Source organism: Xenopus tropicalis, chromosome 7 (genome assembly GCF_000004195.4).
Source record: "Xenopus tropicalis strain Nigerian chromosome 7, UCB_Xtro_10.0, whole genome shotgun sequence".
Classification (NCBI taxonomy): Eukaryota; Metazoa; Chordata; class Amphibia; order Anura; family Pipidae; genus Xenopus; species Xenopus tropicalis.
In genome coordinates this window covers 123090147-123117085 of record NC_030683.2, presented here as the reverse complement: position 1 = coordinate 123117085, position 26939 = coordinate 123090147, and the positions used below count along the sequence as shown (strand labels likewise).

Here is a 26939-nt window from a genome sequence, read left to right as displayed (position 1 = left end):
TCACCCAGTTTCAAGGGGAAGTTAATCCCATCATTGTTTTCTATTTCACACACTTTCAAGGGTAAATTAATCCCATCATTGTTTTCTATTTCACACACTTTCAAGGGGAAGTTAATCCCATCATTGTTTTCTATTTCACACACTTTCAAGTGAAACTTGAAACACATTATGAAAACACATTATGAAGCGCCAATGCTCCTAAAATGGCTGCTGGAGCAATTCCTGTTTAGGAAAAATAAAGAGGATTCGTGGAAATGAACGTCCATTTAAACTGAATTTTTTTTTAATTTAGAGATTTTCGAATGTAAACTTGACATTTTGGTACCGCATCACAACATAACAGCATTTGTGACATTTTATAAATACAGCAATGATCGACTTTAATTCAAATTTGTACCATAAAAACTAATTTTACTAAATCAGCCACTATATATTCAGCGCTGCTTCAACAGACTCTTGTTCGCAATGCACACTTTTGGACTATTTGGACACTACCTTCCCAAGGTTGTTGTTGTGCCGACCATGTGGGGGCTGTGAAACAAAACAGAGACAGTTTTTTTTAATCATTAGTTATGCAAATGTATTTCTGCAGAAAGCGCAGTTATTTACAATCGATTGAATCTATAGTAGTACAGGTATAGGACCTGTTATCCAGAATGCTCGGGACCAAGGGTATTCCGGATAAGGGGTCTTTCCGTAATTTGGATCTCCATACCTTAAGTCTGCTAAAAAATCAATAAAACATTAATTAACCCCAATAGGGCTGTTCTGCCCCCAATAAGGGGTAATTATATCTTAGTTGGGATCAAGTACAGGTACTGTTTTATTATTACAGAGAAAAGGGAATCATTTAACCATGAAATAAACCCAATAGGGCTGTTCTGCCCCCCAATAAGGGGTAATTATATCTTAGTTGGGATCAAGTACAGGTACTGTTTTATTATTACAGAGAAAAGGGAATCATTTAACCATGAAATAAACCCAATAGGGCTGTTCTGCCCCAATAAGGGGTAATTATATCTTAGTTGGGATCAAGTACAGGTACTGTTTTATTATTACAGAGAAAAGGGAATCATTTAACCATGAAATAAACCCAATAGGACTGTTCTGCCCCCAATAAGGGGTAATTATATCTTAGTTGGGATCAAGTACAGGTACTGTTTTATTATTACAGAGAAAAGGGAATCATTTAACCATTAATTAAACCCAATAGGGCTGTTCTGCCCCCAATAAGGGGTAATTATATCTTAGTTGGGATCAAGTACAGGTACTGTTTTATTATTACAGAGAAAAAGGAAATCATTTTTAAAATTCTGAATTATTTGATTAAAATGAAGTCTATGGGAGACAGGCTTTCTGTAATTTGGAGCTTTCTGGATAACGGGTTTCCGGATAAGAGGTCCGATACCTGTACTGTTTATTCCCAATTTCTAACATTTAGATTCCCCCACATAATCACATATTTTGTAATAAATTTAAGCCCCACAACCTTTTGCAATCACAAATCCAGGACTGTTTACAATTAAAGGGAAAGTAAATGCAAAACAATGATTCCTATTCCAGTTATGACTTGTAGGGGGCCCATTTACAAAGGTTTTCCTAAGAAAACTACAAACATACAGAAAGACAAAAGGGATTGATCAATGCACATTCCCTGGTCCCCTGTTTCATAAGTAAATTGTCTATTAGTTTCATGCTAGTGCATACAGTATATTGACAAGAAACAGGGGTTTTTAGTTACAAAATTATGATCATAAGATTGGTAAGCCACCATACCATGTCAAGGTAAACCCCGTATGGTGGTCCTATCTATTTACCTCTGGTCATATTTTTCAAAGGCCGGCACTCCCGTGCACTATTGCCATTCTTGACCTGGGGGCTGGTTTGAATCAGAGGGCTTAGTCACTCCCATGCCTTTTGCTTATATAGAGAGAGATTGCCTGGTTCCCCAGACCAAATCCTCCCCCGCTTGCGGCTTGTAGAGGAGAAGACTGCCCATTAACCAACACCCATTCTTTTTAAAGGCATAAGACCACCATTAAAGGGACGGGTGTGGGGGTGCTGAACCCACATGGAAGTTTGGCCATTCTTCCTGCAGAATTAAATCTGCTAAAATACATAAATACACAAAAAAAAACCCTGTTTCTTGTCAATATACTGTATGCACTAGCATGAAACTAATAGACAATTTACTTATGAAACAGGGGACCAGGGAATGTGCATTGATCAATCCCTTTTGTCTTTCTGTATGTTTGTAGTTAATTTGGCCAGATCAGTTGCACTTCCATTGTATTTGTATACTTTATTTAGCCTTGGAGTGCTCCCACAACCTCTTTTTGTGTATTTCCTAAGAAAAGTTTGATTCTATTTTTTATGTTTTATGTATGTGGTTTTTGGCAGTATATGATTGCTTCATTTTTTCTGGAAAAATGTGAGAAATGAACAAATAAAAACTTTATGTGACTTTTTTAGACGCCACGTTTGATCTGTCAAGTACCATTGAGTCCTATGGAGGCTTAGATTAGTAGAGGAATAGAGACTGTCACAGAGAGTGACAGCCTGTCCTGACACATTTTCAAGGGGAAGTTAATCCCATCATTGTTTTCTATTTCACACATTTTCAAGGGGAAGTTAATCCCATCATTGTTTTCTATTTCACACACTTTCAAGGGGAAGTTTATCCCATACCTGTTTTCTATTTCAAACACTTTCAAGGGGAAATTAATCCCATCATTGTTTTCTATTTCACACACTTTCAAGGGGAAGTTAATTCCATAACTGTTTTCTATTTCAAACACTTTCAAGGGGAAATTAATCCCATCGTTGTTTTTTATTTCACACATTTCAAGGGGAAGTTAATCCCATCGTTGTTTTTAATTTCACACATTTCAAGGGGATATTAATCCCATCATTGTTTTCTATTATATACACTTTCAAGGGGAAATTAATCCCATCATTGTTTTCTATTTCACACATTTTCAATTTCTCCCAGTTTCAAGTGAAACTTAAACACATTAATGTTTTCCAAGAATGAGCGCCAGTGCTCCTAATATGGCTGCTGGAGCACTTCCTGTTTGGGAAAACTAAAGAGGATTCATGGAAATGAAAAGCCATTTTAATTTTTGGACAATAAACTCAATATTTGTATTAATAAATGCAAGAATGATTGTGTTTTATTAAAAAACAAACCCACCAAGTTGAATATACGAGTTTCAAGGCTATAACAATTCTAGTTTTAGTAAATCTACCCCTTAATGTCCAAATATACCTCCTTGTGTCATGGTGGCATTTAGGTTTGGGGCCACCCAGATGCTGCTATCCAGGACTTTTATTGGTCATTAAGCTAGTCAGTGACTTCTGAAATCTTTAGGTAATGTCATTATTATCCAGTTTATACTGTGCATTTGCCACTGCATCTGGTTTCTTTTACTTAAGTTCTTAAGGATTTACCTTGATTTCATCATATGTGTCAGTGTTGGGCTTCTGTAGTGCGGTGTAGGGACTGTCTGTAGTCTCGGCACCCTGGGAAAATACATGGGCAATAATAACCAAAAAAAAAGTAGCATCATTTATATGTATCATCAACCTTATTATTTTATAATGACATAGTTGTTAAATGACAGTTAAATAATATTTTACTTAATGGAACCAACTATGTGGGAAAGTCCTAAAAAATTCTACATTGTTGTAATTTTGCCCATGTCCAGTGATGGCCCTGGGCCCCGAGCAGCACAGTGGTGCCTGTAGCTCTGGTGTGGGAGCACTAGTTACACATTAGCCCTGGCTCAGGGGCACAAAGAGGACATCAGCATTGCTTTTTAGCATGAACATCTGTATAATCAAACCCTTATTGACACCAAAGCTTCTCCTGACTGTAGGTCGCAGATGAAATAGTCGAGACAATTTGCGAAAAAGTCGTGACGGTGACGAAAAGTCATGACAATTCGCAAAAAAAATCGCAAAAATACCGATCATTACGGAAAAAACGCATTCAGACGCTTTTTGGACGTTCGTGGATTAGTAAATGTGCCCCTAAGTCTACTAAAAAATCAATAAAACATTAATTAAACCGAATAGGATTGTTTTACATCCAATAAGGGGTAATTATATCTTAGTTGGGATCAAGTACAGGTACTGTTTTATTATTACAGAGAAAAGGGAATCATTTAACCATGAAATAAACCCAATAGGGCTGTTCTGCCCCAATAAGGGGTAATTATATCTTAGTTGGGATCAAGTACAGGTACTGTTTTATTATTACAGAGAAAAGGGAATCATTTAACCATTAAATAAACCCAATAGTCCTTAAAGAGTGAAATATCACTCATAAACTCAGCGCTTGTTGGTAATAGTCAATTATAAATAAAGTCTCCAATGCAGTGAAAAAATGTGAACTTGTGCTGCTTCTTCTTGATAAAAGAGTACATGGGGATGCGATTTTGCACATTTGATTTATTGCTCCTGAGGAAGCGTGCAGTATAGCACGTGAAACGCGTCGAGCTTTGGAGGACACTCCGATTGTTTTTACTTATATACTACTGCTGTACTGTAAGTAGCCTGCAGAGCGCAGGGCCTTTTATATTTATTAAATAGTTTTACACTATATTTGCCTCATTTTCTATTCTATATACACCGCTGAATTGGATCTTACTTCAATCAAAAGCCCAGTGGGGTGTGGTTTATATGCGTTTTGATACGTTATTCTGGTGAGCAGTTTGTACATATATAGAGCCGGGGTCACATTTAAAGGTGGTGTCCAACTAAAGCTCTCACCCGATTTATGGTTGTGTTTATTATTTTACTTTTTTGCACTATATATTTCTTTTTATTTTACATGCGCTTCTATCAACATTCTGTACACAAATAAACCCAATAGGGCTGTTCTGCCCCAATAAGGGGTAATTATATCTTAGTTGGGATCAAGTACAGGTACTGTTTTATTACAGAGAAAAGGGAATAATTTAACCATTAAATAAACCCAATAGGGCTGTTCTGCCCCAATAAGGGGTAATTATATCTTAGTTGGGATCAAGTACAGGTACTGTTTTATTATTACAGAGAAAAGGGAATCATTTAACCATTAAATAAACCCAATAGGGCTGTTCTGCCCCAATAAGGGGTAATTATATCTTAGTTGGGATCAAGTACAGGTACTGTTTTATTATTACAGAGAAAAGGGAATCATTTAACCATTAAATAAACCCAAAAGGGCTGTTCTGCCCCCAATAAGGGGTAATTATATCTTAGTTGGGATCAAGTACAGGTACTGTTTTATTATTACAGAGAAAAGGGAATCATTTAACCATTAAATAAACCCAATAGGACTGTTCTGCCCCCAATAAGGGGTAATTATATCTTAGTTGGGATCAAGTACAGGTACTGTTTTATTATTACAGAGAAAAGGGAATCATTTAACCATTAAATAAACCCAATAGGGCTGTTCTGCCCCCAATAAGGGGTAATTATATCTTAGTTGGGATCAAGTACAGGTACTGTTTTATTATTACAGAGAAAAGGGAATCATTTAACCATTAAATAAACCCAATAGGGCTGTTCTGCCCCCAATAAGGGGTAATTATATCTTAGTTGGGATCAAGTACAGGTACTGTTTTATTATTACAGAGAAAAGGGAATCATTTAACCATGAAATAAACCCAATAGGGCTGTTCTGCCCCAATAAGGGGTAATTATATCTTAGTTGGGATCAAGTACAGGTAATGTTTTATTATTACAGAGAAAAAGGGAATCATTTAACCATGAAATAAACCCAATAGGGCTGTTCTGCCCCCAATAAGGGGTAATTATATCTTAGTTGGGATCAAGTACAGGTACTGTTTTATTATTACAGAGAAAAGGGAATCATTTAACCATTAAATAAACCCAAAAGGGCTGTTCTGCCCCCAATAAGGGGTAATTATATCTTAGTTGGGATCAAGTACAGGTACTGTTTTATTATTACAGAGAAAAGGGAATCATTTAACCATTAAATAAACCCAATAGGGCTGTTCTGCCCCCAATAAGGGGTAATTATATCTTAGTTGGGATCAAGTACAGGTACTGTTTTATTATTACAGAGAAAAGGGAATCATTTAACCATTAAATAAACCCAATAGTCCTTAAAGAGTGAAATATCACTCATAAACTCAGCGCTTGTTGGTAATAGTCAATTATAAATAAAGTCTCCAATGCAGTGAAAAAATGTGAACTTGTGCTGCTTCTTCTTGATAAAAGAGTACATGGGGATGCGATTTTGCACATTTGATTTATTGCTCCTGAGGAAGCGTGCAGTATAGCACGTGAAACGCGTCGAGCTTTGGAGGACACTCCGATTGTTTTTACTTATATACTACTGCTGTACTGTAAGTAGCCTGCAGAGCGCAGGGCCTTTTATATTTATTAAATAGTTTTACACTATATTTGCCTCATTTTCTATTCTATATACACCGCTGAATTGGATCTTACTTCAATCAAAAGCCCAGTGGGGTGTGGTTTATATGCGTTTTGATACGTTATTCTGGTGAGCAGTTTGTACATATATAGAGCCGGGGTCACATTTAAAGGTGGTGTCCAACTAAAGCTCTCACCCGATTTATGGTTGTGTTTATTATTTTACTTTTTTGCACTATATATTTCTTTTTATTTTACATGCGCTTCTATCAACATTCTGTACACAAATAAACCCAATAGGGCTGTTCTGCCCCAATAAGGGGTAATTATATCTTAGTTGGGATCAAGTACAGGTACTGTTTTATTACAGAGAAAAGGGAATCATTTAACCATTAAATAAACCCAATAGGGCTGTTCTGCCCCAATAAGGGGTAATTATATCTTAGTTGGGATCAAGTACAGGTACTGTTTTATTACAGAGAAAAGGGAATAATTTAACCATTAAATAAACCCAATAGGGCTGTTCTGCCCCAATAAGGGGTAATTATATCTTAGTTGGGATCAAGTACAGGTACTGTTTTATTATTACAGAGAAAAGGGAATCATTTAACCATTAAATAAACCCAATAGGGCTGTTCTGCCCCAATAAGGGGTAATTATATCTTAGTTGGGATCAAGTACAGGTACTGTTTTATTATTACAGAGAAAAGGGAATCATTTAACCATTAAATAAACCCAAAAGGGCTGTTCTGCCCCCAATAAGGGGTAATTATATCTTAGTTGGGATCAAGTACAGGTACTGTTTTATTATTACAGAGAAAAGGGAATCATTTAACCATTAAATAAACCCAATAGGGCTGTTCTGCCCCCAATAAGGGGTAATTATATCTTAGTTGGGATCAAGTACAGGTACTGTTTTATTATTACAGAGAAAGGGAATCATTTAACCATTAAATAAACCCAATAGGGCTGTTCTGCCCCCAATAAGGGGTAATTATATCTTAGTTGGGATCAAGTACAGGTACTGTTTTATTATTACAGAGAAAAGGGAATCATTTAACCATTAAATAAACCCAATAGGGCTGTTCTGCCCCCAATAAGGGGTAATTATATCTTAGTTGGGATCAAGTACAGGTACTGTTTTATTATTACAGAGAAAAGGGAATCATTTAACCATGAAATAAACCCAATAGGGCTGTTCTGCCCCAATAAGGGGTAATTATATCTTAGTTGGGATCAAGTACAGGTAATGTTTTATTATTACAGAGAAAAAGGGAATCATTTAACCATGAAATAAACCCAATAGGGCTGTTCTGCCCCCAATAAGGGGTAATTATATCTTAGTTGGGATCAAGTACAGGTACTGTTTTATTATTACAGAGAAAAGGGAATCATTTAACCATTAAATAAACCCAAAAGGGCTGTTCTGCCCCCAATAAGGGGTAATTATATCTTAGTTGGGATCAAGTACAGGTACTGTTTTATTATTACAGAGAAAAGGGAATCATTTAACCATTAAATAAACCCAATAGGGCTGTTCTGCCCCCAATAAGGGGTAATTATATCTTAGTTGGGATCAAGTACAGGTACTGTTTTATTATTACAGAGAAAAGGGAATCATTTAACCATTAAATAAACCCAATAGGGCTGTTCTGCCCCCAATAAGGGGTAATTATATCTTAGTTGGGATCAAGTACAGGTACTGTTTTATTATTACAGAGAAAAGGGAATCATTTAACCATTAAATAAACCCAATAGGGCTGTTCTGCCCCCAATAAGGGGTAATTATATCTTAGTTGGGATCAAGTACAGGTACTGTTTTATTATTACAGAGAAAAGGGAATCATTTAACCATGAAATAAACCCAATAGGGCTGTTCTGCCCCAATAAGGGGTAATTATATCTTAGTTGGGATCAAGTACAGGTACTTTTTTATTACTACAGAGAAAAAGGGAATCAGTTTTAAAATTCTGAATTATTTGATTAAAATGGAGTCTATGGGAGACCGGCTTTCCGTAAATCGGAGCTTTCTCAATAACGGGTTTCTGGATAAGGGATCCCATACCTGTACCAAATAAAAGAGCTAAGGCTTTTCTCCTTGTACCCAGTACCAGTTTTGCCTTTGGCTGTTCCTCAGAACCTGCTGTCTCCCACATTCTTACTAAACCTTTCCTGATGGCCATTGGCCTACATAGTGTGTTTCTAAGATGTCTCTAAGATTGCATTCAGCCAGGCCATGATATAGATGTCTAAGTCAACTGGACTTGAAGTGTCTCCATTTGTCTTTTTCACCTATCTACAGAATAAGTTGCTGAAATGAATGGTGACAAGTTTAGTTACTGAGCAAACCCAAATGACTTAGACTTGCCACTGGTGGATAAAGTTTGGAATCCTACTTATACGTTGGTATTGATTTACAAGAGGAAAGGGTCATTCTTCCCATATATAAAGCATTGGTATGGTGTAATCTGGAATAATTAGTGCAGTTTTGGTATCCAGTGGTCAAAAGACATATTATTAAAATAAAGAGTTGAAACTAAGTTGATAAAGGGAACAGAAGGGTTCAGTTATGAAGAAAGACTGGCCAAGTTGGGACTGTATACACTAAAGTGGGGATATAACTATGTACAAATATACATTATATGGGGGCCATACAATAAACTCTCTCTCTAACCAATTGGGTCCTTCCAGCAGACTTTTGGGCATCCACTGAGATGAGGAAAGAAGGTTCCACCTTTAGGTGTGAAGATCATTTTTTTTAAAGTGAGTTAGGGGGTTTGGGTAATTCTCTCTTGGAAATGGCCATACTGGCATATACATTGCAGTGTTTTAAAAAAGGCCAGATTTTAGCATTAGAAAATATAACATTATTAAATCTAACTCTAAGAAGACAGCGACAGGTCCAGTTGCCTTTTTGGAGTCCGCTTCAAGTAAAACTGATGGAGTTTTAATGGAGAACTTGATGGACCAGCAGTCTAGGTGGGATAGCACCGACCGGTATAAATTTACTTATATATTAGAAATAATAAACTATGTTCTTGTTCTGATAAACAGTTATGCTCTTTTTATGTACTAAGTACATTCTTATTGTTTCTATTGCCATATATCCACATACATAAACTTTACATTACCTTTAATTCAGAATATTCTGCAGATAAGTCTCTCTGCCCTAAGTTCATGTAGGTAGCTTCACAGACCTCTGATGACTACAAAACAATTATTAATACAATATAAACAAACTGATTTTTATTTTTTGTTTGTATTTTTGATTTTGTATATCAAACGGTTGGGCAAACTTTTTTTCCTGACCCTGGTGACAGCATTTCATAATCTGTGGATTCTGATGGCTGAGAGTAAATTCCGAGAGCTCTTACTCATGAATTCTTGACTAGTAACTCCATTCACTAGAAGCCAGTGAGAATGTCTCTTAGCCAACTGTAATACCGTATATACTCGAGTATAAGCCGATCCGAGTATAAGCCGAGGTACCTAATTTTACCTAAGAAAACTGGAAAAACATATTGACTTGAGTATAAGCCTGGGGTGGGAAATGCAGCAGCTACTGCTAAGTTTCAATAATCAAAATAAATACCAATAAAATTACATTAATTGAGGCATCAGTGGGGTATATGTTTTTCAATATTTATTTAAAAGAAAAACAGTAAACTAGCTCTGTAAGCGGAGAAGAAGGTCAACAAAAACAATATGAGTACTACCCCATGCTCATTGCACATAGGCAAACTGGCAGCAGACCCAGTCCCGGAGGGATGTAAGGGGAAATAAGTATTGCTAGTGGGAGCCTAGGCCAGGGCACTGGAGGGTCTGGTTGCGGGTGGCCTAATTTGCACACAAAGGACAGAGGGTGCTAGTCTAGAGGGACCCATGGCACCCGACTCGAGTATAAGCCGAGGGTGACTTTTTCAGCACATTTTGGGTGCTGAAAAACTAGGCTTATACTCGAGTATATACAGTATGTTGTTTTAGTTGGTTTAAAACTAGAAGGATAGATTTGTCTCTACAGAAAATGTTATTTTCCTTTAGCCAAAGAAGCATAGATACAGGTTCCTCAGTTGAGGGATATCAAAGTCTGGGTTAAAAATGGCTGCACTGTAATATCATAGTAATACTCCCACCATGTCTCCAGCCCACAGCAAACCTTAGTTTTCTATAGAAGTTGCCAAAAAGTGTAATTTAAAATGCAAGAAAATTTACCACTGAGAATTCTACTGACCAAAAATCTCATTATAAATGCAAGAGAAGTGACCAATGAGAATGCTGATTCCCAGCACTGTGTCAGGCCCCTTGCTGGTACCTTACATATAGAGATAATGATGGCATTTTTCCCGTCATTATATGGCACAGGGATCAGACATGGGGATAAAGGGACAGACTTGTTCAGTGCTGGGAAACTGTGCTTATTGCTCCCAACTCCAATTGCAGGAACAGAGAACAGGGAGCCGGATTTACTCACATCAGCTGGGATTCTCATTGGGGGATTTCTTGCATTTTAATGGGGATTTGGGGGAAAGTTTTATTGTGCAATATTGCTTTAAGAATACAACCCTGATGTTGCTGGACTACAGCTCCCAGCATGCCTCACCCTTCATTATATGTTACATTATTCTGGGATTTGTAGTCCAGCGACAATTGAGTAACGTTTGGTTGAGCCGCGCCGTGCAGCAGGGTTTAGTGCCCCTTTAATTCATATTGTCTCTAAATGGCTCTCAATATTCTTTTTAAACTAAAATTATGATGTAGGGTTTTATTGATGATATGAACCAAGAGGTGAAAGGTCTAGTCAGCTGTAGCCAATCATAACCTTATTGTTTTCCTGTTTGAAAGAAAATATATTAGGGAGCATTAACAAACCCTGACGCAGTGAGCAAAGTGCAATTTCAAATGCAATTGGAATGGTTTTTTTTTCCCACAACGCACTACTTTTTTTTCCCCAGAATTCATGTGTAATTGAGAAAGCAATGAGGGCATTTTAGATGCAACTCACTGCAGGGAAAGGCACAAGTTGCCCCACAGCCTCCGTGGGGTATAAATGAGCCCTGTTATTGTTACTGGGGCAACTTTTTCGCCTTCTATTATAAAAATGGGGTTATGTATCTTAATCAAAAGATGGTTTCCTTACCAAGTTATTGCTTCTTGGGTTACAAGCAGAACATTGGCGTTTTCTTCTGTGGAAAGGTAACAATAAATGATTGTATCCTGATGTTGCTGACAGATACAGAGAAACCAACACCATAGGTTCATGCTATATAGAAAGGCAGCTGAATACATAGACAGACAGGCAGATATAATTGTTTGGGCCCATTTGCTATTGCCACAAGCATTAGAGCACTAAGATAAACAACATTTTGCCCCACAGGGCCCGTGCATCCATTCTAGCAGCGCAAACAGCAAAATCACCAGGGCAAAGAAAAAGTAGCAAATCAGGGCAGTTTGCCTCCATTTCTTTTTGCACTTTGTCCTATGTTAGAAAATAATGCCCATTGTACATATTTATGAAAACATTTTATATGTTATAAAATACATATATACTTTTTGGGACACTCGCACAGCACCCTCATCTGGCAACTGGCACTTATATTGTAGTGTCACCCACTGTGACCTATATTTGCCTATTTGTGTCTGTAAGTTACCCTCCCATATAGATTGTAAGCTCTACGGGGCAGGGACCTCCATCCTCTTGTGTCTTTGACTATTATCTTATTGCAACTGTATTTATCTGTATTTATTGTTATACTTTGTATTTATCTATTATTATCTTAATAACCCCCTGTTTGTATTAATGTATTCTACTGTACAGCGCTGCGTACATAAGTAGCACTTTATAAATAAACATATACATACCGACAAATACAGCACAAAATCAGCAGTAGAAGCAAGGAACCACTCAGCAGAGGGATGATGATGATGATGATGCTGGGGATGGGGTCGCTGATACTGACACTGTTACCTGTAAATTAGAGGCCAAAGAACAGTTAGTTGTCTCTTGCCCTCAAATGTAATAAAAGGCACTAAGTTTGCCCAGGAGCAGTAACCCATAGCAACCAATAAGAAGTTTGCTTTAAACAGGTGACCAGTAAATGCTGCCTGCTGATTGGTTGCTATGGGTTACTGCTCCGGGGCAAACTTAGTGCCTTTAATTGCATAACCCCTTAAAGCTGAAAGATTCCTTTAAGCTTAACACACTTCTCATGTACCAACCATTTACAGTTTTGTTGCTCTATTTGGCTGCCCAGGCTCCCAATTTTATCCGATCTCACCCTCTTATCCACTAGGCCACGCCCCCTATGGCTTGTCAAAGAGCATCATAGAACTTGATTCTCGCCAAACTGGAATATATATATACAGTGGTGTGAAAAACTATTTGCCCCCTTCCTGATTTCTTATTCTTTTGCATGTTTGTCACACTTAAATGTTTCTGCTCATCAAAAACCGTTAACTATTAGTCAAAGATAACATAATTGAACACAAAATGCAGTTTTTAAATGAAGGTTTACGTTATTAAGGGAGAAAAAAAACTCCAAATCTACATGGCCCTGTGTGAAAAAGTTATTGCCCCCCTTGTTTAAAAATAACTTAACTGTGGTTTATCAATTTCAATTTTCAATTTCAATATCAATTTCTGTAGTCACCCCCAGGCCTGATTACTGCCACACCTGTTTCAATCAAGAAATCACTTAAATAGGAGCTACCTGACACAGAGAAGTAGCCCAAAAGCACCTCAAAAGCTAGACATCATGCCAAGATCCAAAGAAATTCAGGAACAAATGAGAACAAAAGTAATTGAGATCTATCAGTCTGGTAAAGGTTATAAAGCCATTTCTAAAGCTTTGGGACTCCAGCGAACCACAGTGAGAGCCATTATCCACAAATGGCAAAAACATGGAACAGTGGTGAACCTTCCCAGGAGTGGCCGGCCGACCAAAATTACCCCAAGAGCGCAGAGACAACTCATCCAAGAGGCCACAAAAGACCCCAGGACAACATCTAAAGAACTGTAGGCCTCACTTGCCTCAATTAAGGTCAGTGTTCACGACTCCACTATAAGAAAGAGACTGGGCAAAAACGGCCTGCATGGCAGATTTCCAAGACGCAAACCACTTTTAAGCAAAAAGAACATTAAGGCTCGTCTCAATTTTGCTAAAAAACATCTCAATGATTGCCAAGACTTTTGGGAAAATATCTTGTGGACCGACGAGACAAAAGTTGAACTTTTTGGAAGGTGCGTGTCCCGTTACATCTGGCGTAAAAGTAACACAGCATTTCAGAAAAAGAACATCATACCAACAGTAAAATATGGTGGTGGTAGTGTGATGGTCTGGGGTTGTTTTGCTGCTTCAGGACCTGGAAGGCTTGCTGTGATAGATGGAACCATGAATTCTACTGTCTACCAAAAAATCCTGAAGGAGAATGTCCGGCCATCTGTTCGTCAACTCAAGCTGAAGCGATCTTGGGTGCTGCAGCAGGACAATGACCCAAAACACACCAGCAAATCCACCTCTGAATGGCTGAAGAAAAACTAAATGAAGACTTTGGAGTGGCCTAGTCAAAGTCCTGACCTGAATCCTATTGAGATGTTGTGGCATGACCTTAAAAAGGCGGTTCATGCTAGAAAACCCTCAAATAAAGCTGAATTACAACAATTCTGCAAAGATGAGTGGGCCAAAATTCCTCCAGAGCGCTGTAAAAGACTCGTTGCAAGTTATCGCAAACGCTTGATTGCAGTTATTGCTGCTAAGGGTGGCCCAACCAGTTATTAGGTTCAGGGGGCAATTACTTTTTCACACAGGGCCATGTAGGTTTGGATTTTTTTTCTCCCTAAATAATAAAAACCCTCATTTAAAAACTGCATTTTGTGTTTACTTGTGTTATCTTTGACTAATAGTTAAATGTGTTTGATGATCAGAAACATTTTGTGTGACAAACATGCAAAAGAATAAGAAATCAGGAAGGGGGCAAATAGTTTTTCACACCACTGTATATACATATATCAGTAAATATTTTCCTTTTTCATCTTTTTCCTTGAGCCGCCATTTTGTGATGGGCTGTGTGCTCCCTCAGAGATCAGCTGACAGGAAGTGATGCAGCTCTAACTGTAACAGGAAGTAGTGTGGGAGCAAAAGGCAGAACTCTGCCCATTCATTGGCTGATGGGGCCTAGCATGTATGTGTGCCTTGGCTTGTTTGTGTGCACTGTGAATCCTATGATCCCAGGGGGCGGCCCTTAGTACTTAAAATGGCAGTTTCCTATTTAGGATTACCCAATGGCACATACTACTAAAAAGTATATTTTTATAAAAATGGGTTATTTAGATGAAGCAGGGTTTTACATATGAGCTGTTTATGCAATATATTCTTATAGAGACCTACATTGTTTGGGGGTATAGTTTCCCTTTAAGGTTTATGCTATGGCAATTCCAAAGTCAAGCACCTTGGATCAGTGGTGACACATTTTCAAGACTTATTTTGAAGTCCAATTGCTTTAAAGAGGTCATAGAAGTGCAGATGCCACACGATACACAGCTATTTGGCTTGCAGGCTGTACAGATGAATACCATAGGGGGCCACCTTTCTGTTGTTCCATTCATTCAGGCCAACAGTCGAAATGACTGCAATATACTGATATGTGGTGGGAAGAAGACCTGTGGCTCCTCCCAATTTCCTTATCTGCTGATGTACCATACATTGACAGATATGGTGCAATAGGAGATTAGATTTTTAATACCTGATCCCTGAACGGACCAATGCCCATAGATTTCACATACACACACGTACCACAGTTTACAAAGTCGTACCAAGACACATAAGAATTAATATTGTTGGTACGTGTTTGGCCAGCTTTAAACTTATCCCTGCTTGATCATTTTGGCCTAGACTCATTTAAGTTTGTTTACTGATTCACAAACTGTTTTAAAATTGCACTATAGGCACCTTTCTGCACACTATGATATTCATTTGCCCCATGCGTTCCATATACTCACGTGTGACTGTAACAGTAAGTGACAGGGCAGAGAAGTTTCCATTTGGGGTGTGCACCTTACAGCTGTAATTCCCAGAATCAGATTCCTTAATATCATATATTCTCAGTGTCCTTTGTGTCTCATTATTTAAGGAAGCTCCATTCCTATACCAGCTGTACTGGGTTGATGACGAATTAGGCAGTAAGAAGACGCATTCAAGGTCCAGGACTTCTCCTTCTCTGGTGTCTTGTCCTCCCATTTGGATCACTTTGGCATTAACTGGGACAACATGTATAGGTTATAATTTAGCTTAGCTTCCTACAAACCACATAGTAATTAATGAGACCTGTGTTTCTTTGGTCATGAATTCTGAAACATTTGTAACCTTTGGTGAGCTCCAAACATTTGCTTATTTTCAATACAGTCACTTACAGTAGAAATGTCACCTCTCCCCCAATGTCTTGTTACCTTTGCACAGGTCCAAGGGTGATAAAAAATGTTCTCTTCTATACCAGATTAATGAAGGAAGGGGGGGGGGGGGGGGGGATAATTATTATTTATATATTGTATATATAGTGCTTAGTTTCTAAAGTCTCCATTGAATCTAGATTCCATACAGATTGATAGAAAACCCCCAGGCTGCATAGCTAATCATTTGTATATTTCTTCATTGTTTTTGGTAATCTGCTGTATATTTCACATTAAAACAGACCTGAATCAATTTAGTACTTACAGAACAGGCGCAGATCCATTATGGAAGAATCATTATTCCCCAGCCAGTTCCTTGCAGAGCAGGAAAACATCACATTCTCCCAGTTTATAGTCACAGTTATCTCCTCCCCGTGTCCCTTTAGCTCCTCCTCTCCCTCATTATTAATGCGGTACCAGGTATAGTTATTAGCGGGAGGGTTGGCATCGCTGGTACATTGTAAAGTCACTTCTTCTCCTTCTTTTATTTCCTTCTCTTCATCAAGTTTAGTAACTGTAACTTGTTTGGGAGGATCTAGTTGAAGTGCATTCAACAATACCGAGTTAGTTAAATGGGTTGAGAGAGTGTTTTTGTGTTTGGGGAGAATGGAACTAATTTTTACTTTTTTTACAAAAGCAGGATCTCAAATGGCCAGTCAAACAGGGCCAAAGTTATTGGGACACAGCCGCCAGATTAAAGGGCAAGTCAAATAATCTACCAAGAGTATCCCAAAACTCTTTGCTAGAAGACTAACCTTAGTCTTCTAGCAAAGAGAGAGGTTTTTTTGATTTTTTATCTACATACGCATTTACCCTTGGGTCTCAATTATTGAGTTTGATGTCGTGTTTTACTTGAGAGTAAAAATTCATCTTCCTCTTTAATCTAATTTAATTCATTATATAATCTAAATACATTTTCTAAGAATAGTCGTCTGTAGGAAATTATCTTCCTCTTCTTCTACTCATTGGTAAAAAGTACAATAAAGCATTTTACTCATTGTGAAAACAGAAAAGTTTTATATCTCTAACAGCGAACTGTTATGTCTAACTTTAACATGTGGTTTTTAAATACTTTTGATTATATGATTATTCTTCTTATGTGGCTGTTAAGATACATTTACTGGAGAGTATATAATATTTTTACAGAGAGCAGCGTTTTTAATGAGGGGCGGGGTTATCTTGTACTTAAATATATGGTTTGGAACCCATGGGGTTAGAACTGCCTATAACTACCATTGGGGTACAAACCGCGTAAGGCGGCGTGTTTTGGGGTTTGTATGTTTTTAATATGGATTTTCAAATAATTTTTTTTTTAATTTTTACGTTTTGGGATACTCTTGGTAGATTATTAGAATGGAACTAATGCCACAATGGCAAAGGCAGCCGCTATATCACTAATGTGGGAGTACACAGTGCCAGTGACTAATTCTGGCTTATCCTATCTCCAGTCTAAGCTCAAAATTCACAAGAAGCCTTGAGAATATGACATATGAGTTCTACTCTTTCCTATTCTACTCCAGAGTTCTCAGTATAAGGACATAGGGGTTGATTCACTAAAGGTCGATAACGCTTATTGCATGCTTTTTTGCGTTAAAAAGCATGCGTTAATTAAGTCCCGATTCATCAAAGTCATTTTGCGTGCATTAAGACCCATATCGCATGCGCAAAAAAACGCACTATCGCATGTTTATTTGCCTCGCATTGCATTAATTAGCGAATAGAAATAATACTAACGCATGATTCACAAATACATATGAAGCATTAAACGCGCTAAATATCGCATTAGTCTGTGCGAATATTAACACCTACTTGGGGCAGGCGGTACTTAAAGAAAATTGTGGTTCATGAGCTTTTGGCAACACAATAGGGACTTTGCAGTGGGATTTATTCAAGTCTGTGTTGGCCCCAGAGTGACGCAGCCGCCAGTTTGCAGGGAAATGGGCATTTTCAGTACAGTAGTTTTCCGAAAGTAATGGTTACGTGCGTTAAATCGTGTGCTAATATAGCATGGGGTGAAATATATTGCGCGCAGCGGGAACTAATGCATGCGGCGGAAAATAATGCAAGAAAAACACTCATCGTGAGTTAAATAATGCAAAGAACATCGCTTCTTAATTATGACATGTGTCCTTTTAGTGAATTGAGCATTAAGTCGCAAAAAATAAGAAGTGATAAAATTTTTAACCCACGCTATAAATAGCGCTCATTTTATCGACCTTTAGTGAATAGGCCCCATAGTGAAGCATTGGTAGTGCACTTCATGGCATTTCCTTAACTATTTAAACATTTTGATCTAGCTACTTCATCAATATGCAGTGTCGTACTGGCCCAGCAGGATACCAGGAAAACTCCCGGTGGGCCCAGGTGTCAGTGGCCCTCCTGCTCCTGATTATTTGGCCTGTTTCATGGTCATTCCCTATTTCTGAATGGGAAGAAAGAGGAGAAATAGATGGAAGAATAGATGCTAGCATGTAAATAAAAGAGACTGGGAGAATAAAGAGGTTGGGTGAGGAAAAGAGGAAAAATAGTTTGGAGAGTGGGCCTGGGGTCTAAGGTTTTCTGGTGGGCCCCTGGGGTCCTAGGCCGACACTGGAGTTATGGGAATTATATTTTCTGTGCAGGTTGCTTTGCAGAAAAGTCCTGACCATAAATACAATAAGTAGAGGAGTGTATATAACCAATGGAAGGCATTAAGTTTACATTTAGGGGCTGATTTACTAAGACACGATTTCGAATCCGAATTGGAAAAATTCCGATTGGAAACGAACATTTTGCGACTTTTTCGTATTTTTTGCGATTTTTTCGGCGTCTTTACGATTTATGCGTAAAAACGCGAGTTTTTCGTAGCCATTACGAAAGTTGCGCAAAGTCGCGATTTTTTCGTAGCGTTAACACTTGCGCGCAAAGTCGCGCCTTTTTCGTAGCGTTAAAACGTAAAAGGCGCGACGTTTCGCGCAAGTTTTAACGCTACGAAAAAATCGCGACTTTGCGCAACTTTCGTAATGGCTACGAAAAACTCTCGTTTTTACGCAAAAATCGTAAAGACGCCGAAAAAATCGCAAAAAATACGAAAAAATCGCAAAATTACCGACCATTACGAAAAAAACGCAATCGGACGCATTCGGCCCGTTCGTGGGTTAGTAAATGTGCCCCTAAGTGTCAGGGAATATGAAAAACTGCTATACTGATAATAAACAGACTAGAGTATTTAAAGATTTTAACACGTAATGCAGAAACATAAAGGTATAAGTGATACTTACATGTGATATCTAAGGTGGCTGTTTCCTGTGAGACTTGCCCTGAGCGATATATAGATTCACATACAATGGGAGAGCCGTGATCCTGATAGGTGGGAATATAATCCATTTCATGTACAAATCTCCAGACTCCTCCCTCAAGTTTTTCGTTCCGCTCTGTTCTATTAAAGCCGACTTTGTTCCACAGGAGCACAGGGGGATTGTGGGTACAGGTGTGTCGCACAGAGCAGGTGATACGGGCAGGGGTACCTTCAGTCAGACTGGGGGGCAGCGTTAGTACTGGTTTCTCTGGGGTATCTGGGAGAAATGATATACACATTCCTGCATTTATATGTACAGATACAGACGTGTGTGTGATATAAAGAATCAACAGGAATAATCTGTGGCACAACTGATTTAGACTGTACCAATGTTCCCTCACTGTAGGGGGCAGTCTCTGAGACACTTTTGCTCTTGAATTCTGGGTAAAATACTGCACTGTGGGCAAAATTACTGTTTACACTTACTGAATTTGAAATAAACTTAAATGAACCTTATACCATCTCTAACACTGTCTATTCAACTTACCCTGCTCTGATTTTATGCCTATAACTCTGATTCTAATAGAATTCTGACTTTATACTTCCAGCCTGTTATTTACAACACAACCTTTGCCCTTTGCACAATGTCTACTATTGCCTCTATTAGTCCTTAAAGGGTTTGTCCACTTTTAAGTTAAGTTTTAGTATGTTATAGTATGTACTATTCACAGCAACTTTGCAATTGGTCTTCATTTCTTTTTTTTTTTTTTTTTTTTATAGTTTTTACATAATTTGCCTTCCTATTCTACATGTTCCTATGTTCCAGCTTTTAAATGGGGGGGGGGGGGGGGGGGGGGGGACACTGTAAGCTAACAACGTTTTTATTATTGTTACTTTTATATCATTATCTTTCTATTTAGCCGCTCTCCTGTTAATATTACAGTATCTCAATCTAACCACTGCTTGGTTGCTAAGGAAAACAAGACCCTAGCAACCAGATAGCTGCTAAATTCCAAACTAGAGAACTGCTGAACAAAAAACTAAATAACAATAAAAAAATAAAAAACATGAAAACCAGTTGCAAATTGTCTCGGAATATCAATGTCTACAATCCCTTTAACCCAAATTTGGTTGCTATGGGCAAAAACACGTGCTTTTAGTTAGCAGGTAGATTAACACATATTTTGCTTTTCTAATTAGGTGCTCAGAAGGGAGGCAGGTAGGCTTATAGCAGTTAATTGCAGCAAAATCACACATAGAAATGCTTTGTTTATGAATTAACTGGTAATAATTTATATTAATTCAAAATAATTGATCTGAATGATTTATAAAAGTGGAGAATAAAAGAAAGGAATCAAGAAAGAGATAAATAATTATAAATTCACCAATTAACAATATATAGCACATAAAGAACTGAGCACAGACACCATTTACCAGAAAGCGAATGCGTCCAATCCGCAACAAAATCTGCGAGCAGCTGCATTAATTACGGAAAATGAACTGCAATTTTGGAGGAATTCTGGGAAAAAATGCATCATTGTGGGAAAGAAACTTGGTGATTGCACCACACTTTGATAAATGTTTGCTAATGTATAACCACACAAAGTCTCTTGTTTGTCTTTCCCTTTGAAACCCCCCAGACAATATGGGGAAAGATACAGATTTCTCACAAAAAACTCCTCCTTTTTCTTTTCAGCAGGGAGTGGGACATTTTAATGTTTAATTTGCCTTTAAACACTGCTAGACAGGATCAACTCACACATAAATGTTTTTCTGTTTATTATGTGAGTGTAACCTCTGTTATTTTCCCATTGGGTACCTTACCTGAGACCTGAACCCGGACTTTATTAAATCCTCTGAGCGCATTACAGTTAAAATTCCCATTTATACACGGATAATACGTTTCACTGTCTCTCACATCATCAATCCTCAGGGAGCAGCTGTTTGACTCCTTCCCCACCAGGAACGTTCGGCCTCTGAATGCTCCATGTATATCCAATGGGTTTTTGTTATTAAAGATTATGGGGTCAGTTCCAGCTTGATCCCTGCACCAAATCAGATGGAAGCCTGCAGGCACCCTGGGGAAAGTGCAGGGGATCTCCACACAGGATCCCCTCAGTGCTGGGATGGACTCCGGGAGAGAAGCGAGGAGATCCTGAGACTCTGAGCCTGGGAACCAAGCTGAGCAACACACAGGAACATTAGTGCAACCTCAGCAATGATAATGATTTCTACTCACAAAGGAACAGTTTAGTGTAACAGCCCCAATAACTGGAATGAACAAACCTCATGTAGCCATACCCAGCTGTGGCACTAAGGGCACGGGTTTAAACATGGCTTCACTTACAGTGGGGTTCTTTCTGGGTTCAACTGACTGGGAACTAAACTGCTGATTACAGATGGGGGCTTGTTGTATCTCAGCTGCACTTGGTGGGTCAGTGGTACAGGCACAACAGGAAATAATGGGTTCTGTAGAACTCCCAAGCAGAATTTCTAACAATCACAGTCCTGTTTCAACCCATGACTGGGCCCAGCGTAGTCAAAGGCAGTTTCAACACAACTAGGGGCAGATTTATAAGTGTGAAATGGATCCTTATCCACAGTGAGAATGAAGTTACCTTCAGCTACATTAATCCTATGAATCAGGTTCTGTATCGTTATCTGGATGGTGGGATATTTACCTTGAATAGCAGCCAGGAGAAATATCCTCTGTAAGGAAATGTGAATTTCCATGATCTGTAGGTTCAGCCGCACGTCTCTATAGAACTTGGCCTTTAGCTGCCTTGGGGCTTTTGTTTTATCCTACAAAAAACAGAAGATTAAAAAATATAGATCTTTCATGCACAGTTATATTAAATAAAGTATCTTATCTATTAACACATCCCCTATAGGCTCCTGCTGTAGGTTACTTAACAAGATGGTAGGAAGGGGCAGGGCCTGGGAGCCCAAGGGGAATGTAAGACTGAATTGAAAATGATCTTGTTTGGAAAGAACCATCCTTCACAAGGTACTCTGGGTATGGTACAAGAAAGTAGGGGTGCCTGGGATAAGGGGCTTCATGGTACCAGGGACTAGAAAAAAACAGAAGCTGTATGCTTTAGTAATACCTAAAGGGAAACCACAACAAAAAAAGGAAACTAAAACAAGAAGTGTCTCTTTAAAAGGAATTATTTTTGACATATTTTGGAAACTATTGAATAGTTTCCCCATGAATGGTTCTAGACCCATGGGTGAGATAGCCTGGTTCCCCTTCGATTTCAGAGGAACATTGGGCCAACGTCTTTCTAGAGTCCGGCACCCAGTAAAGCTCTGTAATGTGCTGCTGGTGTTACTAACAGCGACCAAGGCCCTTCCACTTCCTGTGGGGAGTTTGGTGTAATGGTGGAATCACTCAGACTGTACCTTCTGGGGCACTAAAACAGCTCAGTCCTGCACTTAAGGGCAAATGCCCATACCTGGTGCCTCTTACCTTCCAGTTTGTGCCTGTATGTTACCCACCCACTTAGATTGTAAGCTCTACGGGGCAGGGACCTCCTTCCTACTGTGTCTCATACCACATGGCACTTACTCCCTGTGTATTTGTATATATTTCTTGTATTTATTATAACACTTGTCCTCCCTGTGTGTAATTCTGTATATTGTAAGATTTTACTTTATAAATAAAGTTATACATACATACAATAGCAGTATACTTAGTTAAAATATACTCCTGTTTGAACCATTGATATATAATTTCATTCAATCAATCTTCAAGTCTCCATGAGCGTAAAACTTTTCTGCCGTGCATTGGAAATAGGACTGAGGCTGAGATACAATTCACAAATGTACAAGAGCCTTTATACACTCTGAGAACTATAATCTATCTATCAATCTATCTATCATATAGCTATGTATCTATGTATCTATCTATCTATCTATCTATTTCATCATCTATGTTTCTATCATCTATTTATCTATCATCTATCTATCTATCATCTATCTATCTATCATATATCTATCTATGTATCTATCTATATCTATCAGCAGCTATGTGTCTATCATCTATTTATCTATGTATCTATATCATCATACATGTGTCTATCATCTATCTATCTATCTATCTATCATCTATCTATCTATCTATCTATCTATCTCATCATCTATGTGTCTATCATCTATTTATCTATCATCTATCTATCTATCTATCTATCTATCTATCATCTATCATATATCTATCTATGTATCTATCCATATCTATCATCAGCTATGTGTCTATCATCTATTTATCTATCTATGTATCTATCTATATCATCATATGTGTCTATCATCTATCTATCTATCTATCTATCTATCTATCTATCTATCATCTATCTATCTATCTATCTATCTATCTATCTATCATCTATCTATCTATCTATCTATCTATCTATCTATCTATCTATCTATCTATTATCTATCTATCTATCTATCATCTATCTATCTATCTATCTATCTATCTATCTATCTATCCATTATCTAGTGAAAAGTTGCTGTCTGTGCGGCTCCTTTGCAGTCTCTTGTTTCTTGAGGTTTCTTTACATCTAAACCCATAAAATGTACCCCAGTGGGTGTGTTTGGATTATATCTATACGGAATGATTCAGATTTAGGTAGGGAAAGTGTACTTACAGCTCTTCATCCTTCCCCAGTCTGGTCTCACACTGCAAGAAAAAGAGAATAGTATAAATTCTAAAGTGTGAAACCACACTCACACACTCACACACTCACACACACACACACACACGCAGACAGGCATAGAGTTCCTGTAGTGGCCCTGTGTGCTAACACTTCTGTTTCCTGTCACTGACGGGCACTATATAGATGTTACTCACGCTCACTACAGAAAGTAGAACTCAGGGCAGTTTTAGCACAAGTTCATTTTTTTCCTGGTAAAATTTTGAAATGTTTTTTTGACATTCTGAAACTTTTTATTATGTTTTTGCAAGAATAAAAAAATACAAAAAAACACTCATGAGGGCTGATTCACTAAAGTGCGATAAATTTTATCGCACGTTTTTTGCGTTACATTAGACGCGAAAATTAGCGCGCGATTCACTACAGTAATACCGCCTGCGTTAAGTCACGTATGGCATGCGTTAAATAGCGCACTGAAAAGAATACTAACGCATGATTCACAATCACTTAGGCGCGCTAAATATCGCATTAGTCTGTGCGAAAATTAACACCTACTTGGGGCAGGCGGTAATTATAGAAAAGTACAGTTAATGAGCTTTTGGCAACACAATAGGGACTTTGCAGTGGGATTTATTCAGTCTGTGTTTCCCCTATAGTGATGCAGCCGCCAGTTTGCAGGGAAATGGGCATTTTTAATACAGTAATTTTCCGCAAGTATTGGCGTGTATGGCTAACATGGCGTGCGTTCATTCGCGCGACTATTTATATTTGGCTACAAGTGATGAAATGTTTCGCCAGGCATGGATTCGCAGCGAATTTTTGGACGTGCGGCAAATTTTTTCATGCGTTTCACAAAACAATCCGCCAATGGCAAAACGCACGAAAAAAATTTGCCGCGTAAAAATTCACCGCACGTCCAAAAATTTGCCGCGAATCCATGCCTGCCGAAACATTTCATCAATTGTAGCCGCATATAAATAGTCGCGGGCAACAATTTTTTTGGCCGCACGACATTGCGAATTTTTCGCTAAAGATAAACGGAACAGATTCGCTCATCACTAGCAGTTACTATTTATAAGCAGCTACTAATTATATGCTACCATTTATATGCTACTATTTATATGCTACTATTTATATGCTACCATTTATATGCTACCATTTATATGCTACTATTTATATGCTACCATTTATATGTGGCGACAATTCATAGGCGCATACTATCTATTTGCGGCGGCTATACGTGGGCATTAATTAGCGCATGTACCGTCAAATACCGAACGAAAATAGTCTCGGCGAGTTAAATAACGCATTCAATATCACGCGTAAATTATATGCTTATAGTGAATCGTGCGTTAAGTCGTGAAAATTTAGACGTGATAACATTTTTAACGCACGCTATAAATATCGCACGTTTTATCGCCTTTTAGTGAATCAGCCCTCTTCTCTGCAATGAACTCCTTAATGTACTTTCTAGCAAATAGTTGAAATAAATATAATTCCTCTTGCACATCAGTGCGGTTAATGTGTGAAGAGCATGAGAAGTGGTTAAAGATGCTTTCTCAGGAATGCCTACAGTACAGTGTATGTCAGTAAAAGCTTAGGGGTTAACAATATCCTTCCTCTGCCTTATTGTTCTAATCTCTACCTCTTCCCTATTATGCATGTGTACAAGCCAACCAATCACCGTCCTCTCTATCTGCTTACTAAGAACCTAAACCCTCCTCTGGCACTTTGATCCCGGAGCTGGACTTTAGCTGAATCCTGAATATAGTGAATCCCTAGTTGTGTAATGATCCCAAATGCTGAGCTGTGTTAGTGTTTCCTCCCTCACATAATCTTTGGTTCAGTTGCAGAAGGAATTTATAAAGGGAGAGGAGTCCCATACACACGTACAGGTCAAAAACCATGGGCAGTACTTGTATGTGGGATCCCATAGGGCTTTATTGGGCAGTAAACACTGCAGCTTCCTATTGAGCATTATATTTAGGTTGGGATATTGGATTTGCACTGCTTTATTTTGAAGGGAGCCTAGAAAGCTTGGAGACATAGTCAGAACTCAAATAGCCTATAGAAAAGCATTACCTTGTAGACTTACATAGATATAAAAGCCAACTGATGTTATTTATACACTACCACTTCCATATTGTAGACAAAAATCTAATCTACAGACTGCAATAAAACATCTCATTTTGTCCAAAGCAAAGTGAATGGGTATTTGTGCACAGCCTATTTATTATAGGGAGAAACACAAACTGTGACCAAAGTCTCATTTATAAACACTGGGCAAGTTTGCTAGCAACTCATTCATTGGTTGCTATTGGTTACTGCCCAGGTGCAAATTTGCATCATTGTTTTGTATTTCACACATTTTCAAGGGGAAGTTAATTCCATCATTGTTTTGTATTTCACACATTTTCAAGGGGAAATTAATCCCATCATTGTTTTGTATTTCACTCACTTTCAAGGGGAAGTTAATTCCATCATTGTTTTGTATTTCACTCACTTTCAAGGGGAAGTTAATTCCATCATTGTTTTCTATTTCACCCAGTTTCAAGTGAAGCCTAAACACATTATTAAAATGGCTGCTGGAGCAATTCCTGTTTAGGAAAAATAAAGAGGATTCATGGAAATGAACGTCCGATTAAACTCAATTTTTTTTTTAATTTAGTGATTTTCGAATGTAAACTTGACATTTTCGTACAACCAATAACAGCATTTGTGACAGTTTATAAATACAGCAATGATCGAGTTTAATTCAAATTTATACCATGTCATTTTTATACAACTTTGAAGGCCAGAAAAAACTAATTTTACTAAATCAGCCACTATATATTCGGACTCTTGTTCGCAATGCACACTTTTGGACTATATGGACTATATGGGGGGGGGATATCACTCCAACTTGCAGCGCAGCAGTAAAGTGTGCCTGAGTCTGAGCTTTCAGCCAGCGCTACACATTAGAACTGCTTTCAGCTAACCTATTGTTTCTCCTACTCCCATGTAACTGGAGGAGTCCCAAGCCGGACTTGGATTTCTTACTATTGAGTGCTATTCTGATACCTACTGGGAGCTGCTATCTTGCTCCCTTCCCATTGTTCTGCTGATCGGCTGCTGGGGGGGAGGGGGGATATCACTCCAACTTGCAGCGCAGCAGTAAAGTGTGCCTGAGTCTGAGCTTTCA

At 38.2% G+C, this 26939-nt stretch overlaps 2 protein-coding genes across 2 annotated transcripts in view; both read right to left on the bottom strand.

The window, feature by feature from the left end:
* Nucleotides 1-261: 261 nt before the first annotated feature.
* On the bottom strand, nucleotides 262-23835 carry LOC100488956 (sialoadhesin). The gene is made up of 11 exons (XM_031906669.1): nucleotides 23753-23835; nucleotides 21788-21908; nucleotides 20931-21287; nucleotides 19090-19383; nucleotides 16095-16364; nucleotides 15383-15640; nucleotides 12247-12352; nucleotides 11525-11570; nucleotides 9519-9593; nucleotides 3451-3522; nucleotides 262-531 (listed from the first exon to the last, which is right to left on the bottom strand). The coding sequence occupies exons 2-11, from the start codon at nucleotides 21837-21839 to the stop codon at nucleotides 481-483; spliced, it is 1581 nt and encodes a 526-aa protein (XP_031762529.1). The 5' UTR covers nucleotides 21840-21908; nucleotides 23753-23835; the 3' UTR covers nucleotides 262-480.
* The window catches only part of LOC116412394 (CD166 antigen-like), a 22337-nt gene continuing 17278 nt past the window's right edge, over nucleotides 21881-26939 (bottom strand). The window contains exons 8-9 of the mRNA XM_031906567.1: nucleotides 23753-23784; nucleotides 21881-21908 (exon numbers count right to left, since the gene is read on the bottom strand). Coding sequence (XP_031762427.1) covers nucleotides 21881-21908; nucleotides 23753-23784 — 60 coding nt within the window. The remainder of the gene's footprint in view (nucleotides 21909-23752; nucleotides 23785-26939) is intronic.

Bases quoted from the DNA above. Each gene is read 5' to 3' on its own strand.
- LOC100488956 (XM_031906669.1), bottom strand. From the start codon at position 21,839: ATGGAAATTCACATTTCCTTACAGAGGATATTTCTCCTGGCTGCTATT. The intron at 19,384-20,930 runs GTAAGGTACCCA...CATTTCTCCCAG, and splicing joins AGTCCGGGTTCAGGTCTCAG to ATACCCCAGAGAAACCAGTA. The intron at 15,641-16,094 runs GTAAGTACTAAA...ATGTTGTCCCAG, and splicing joins AATGGATCTGCGCCTGTTCT to TTAATGCCAAAGTGATCCAA.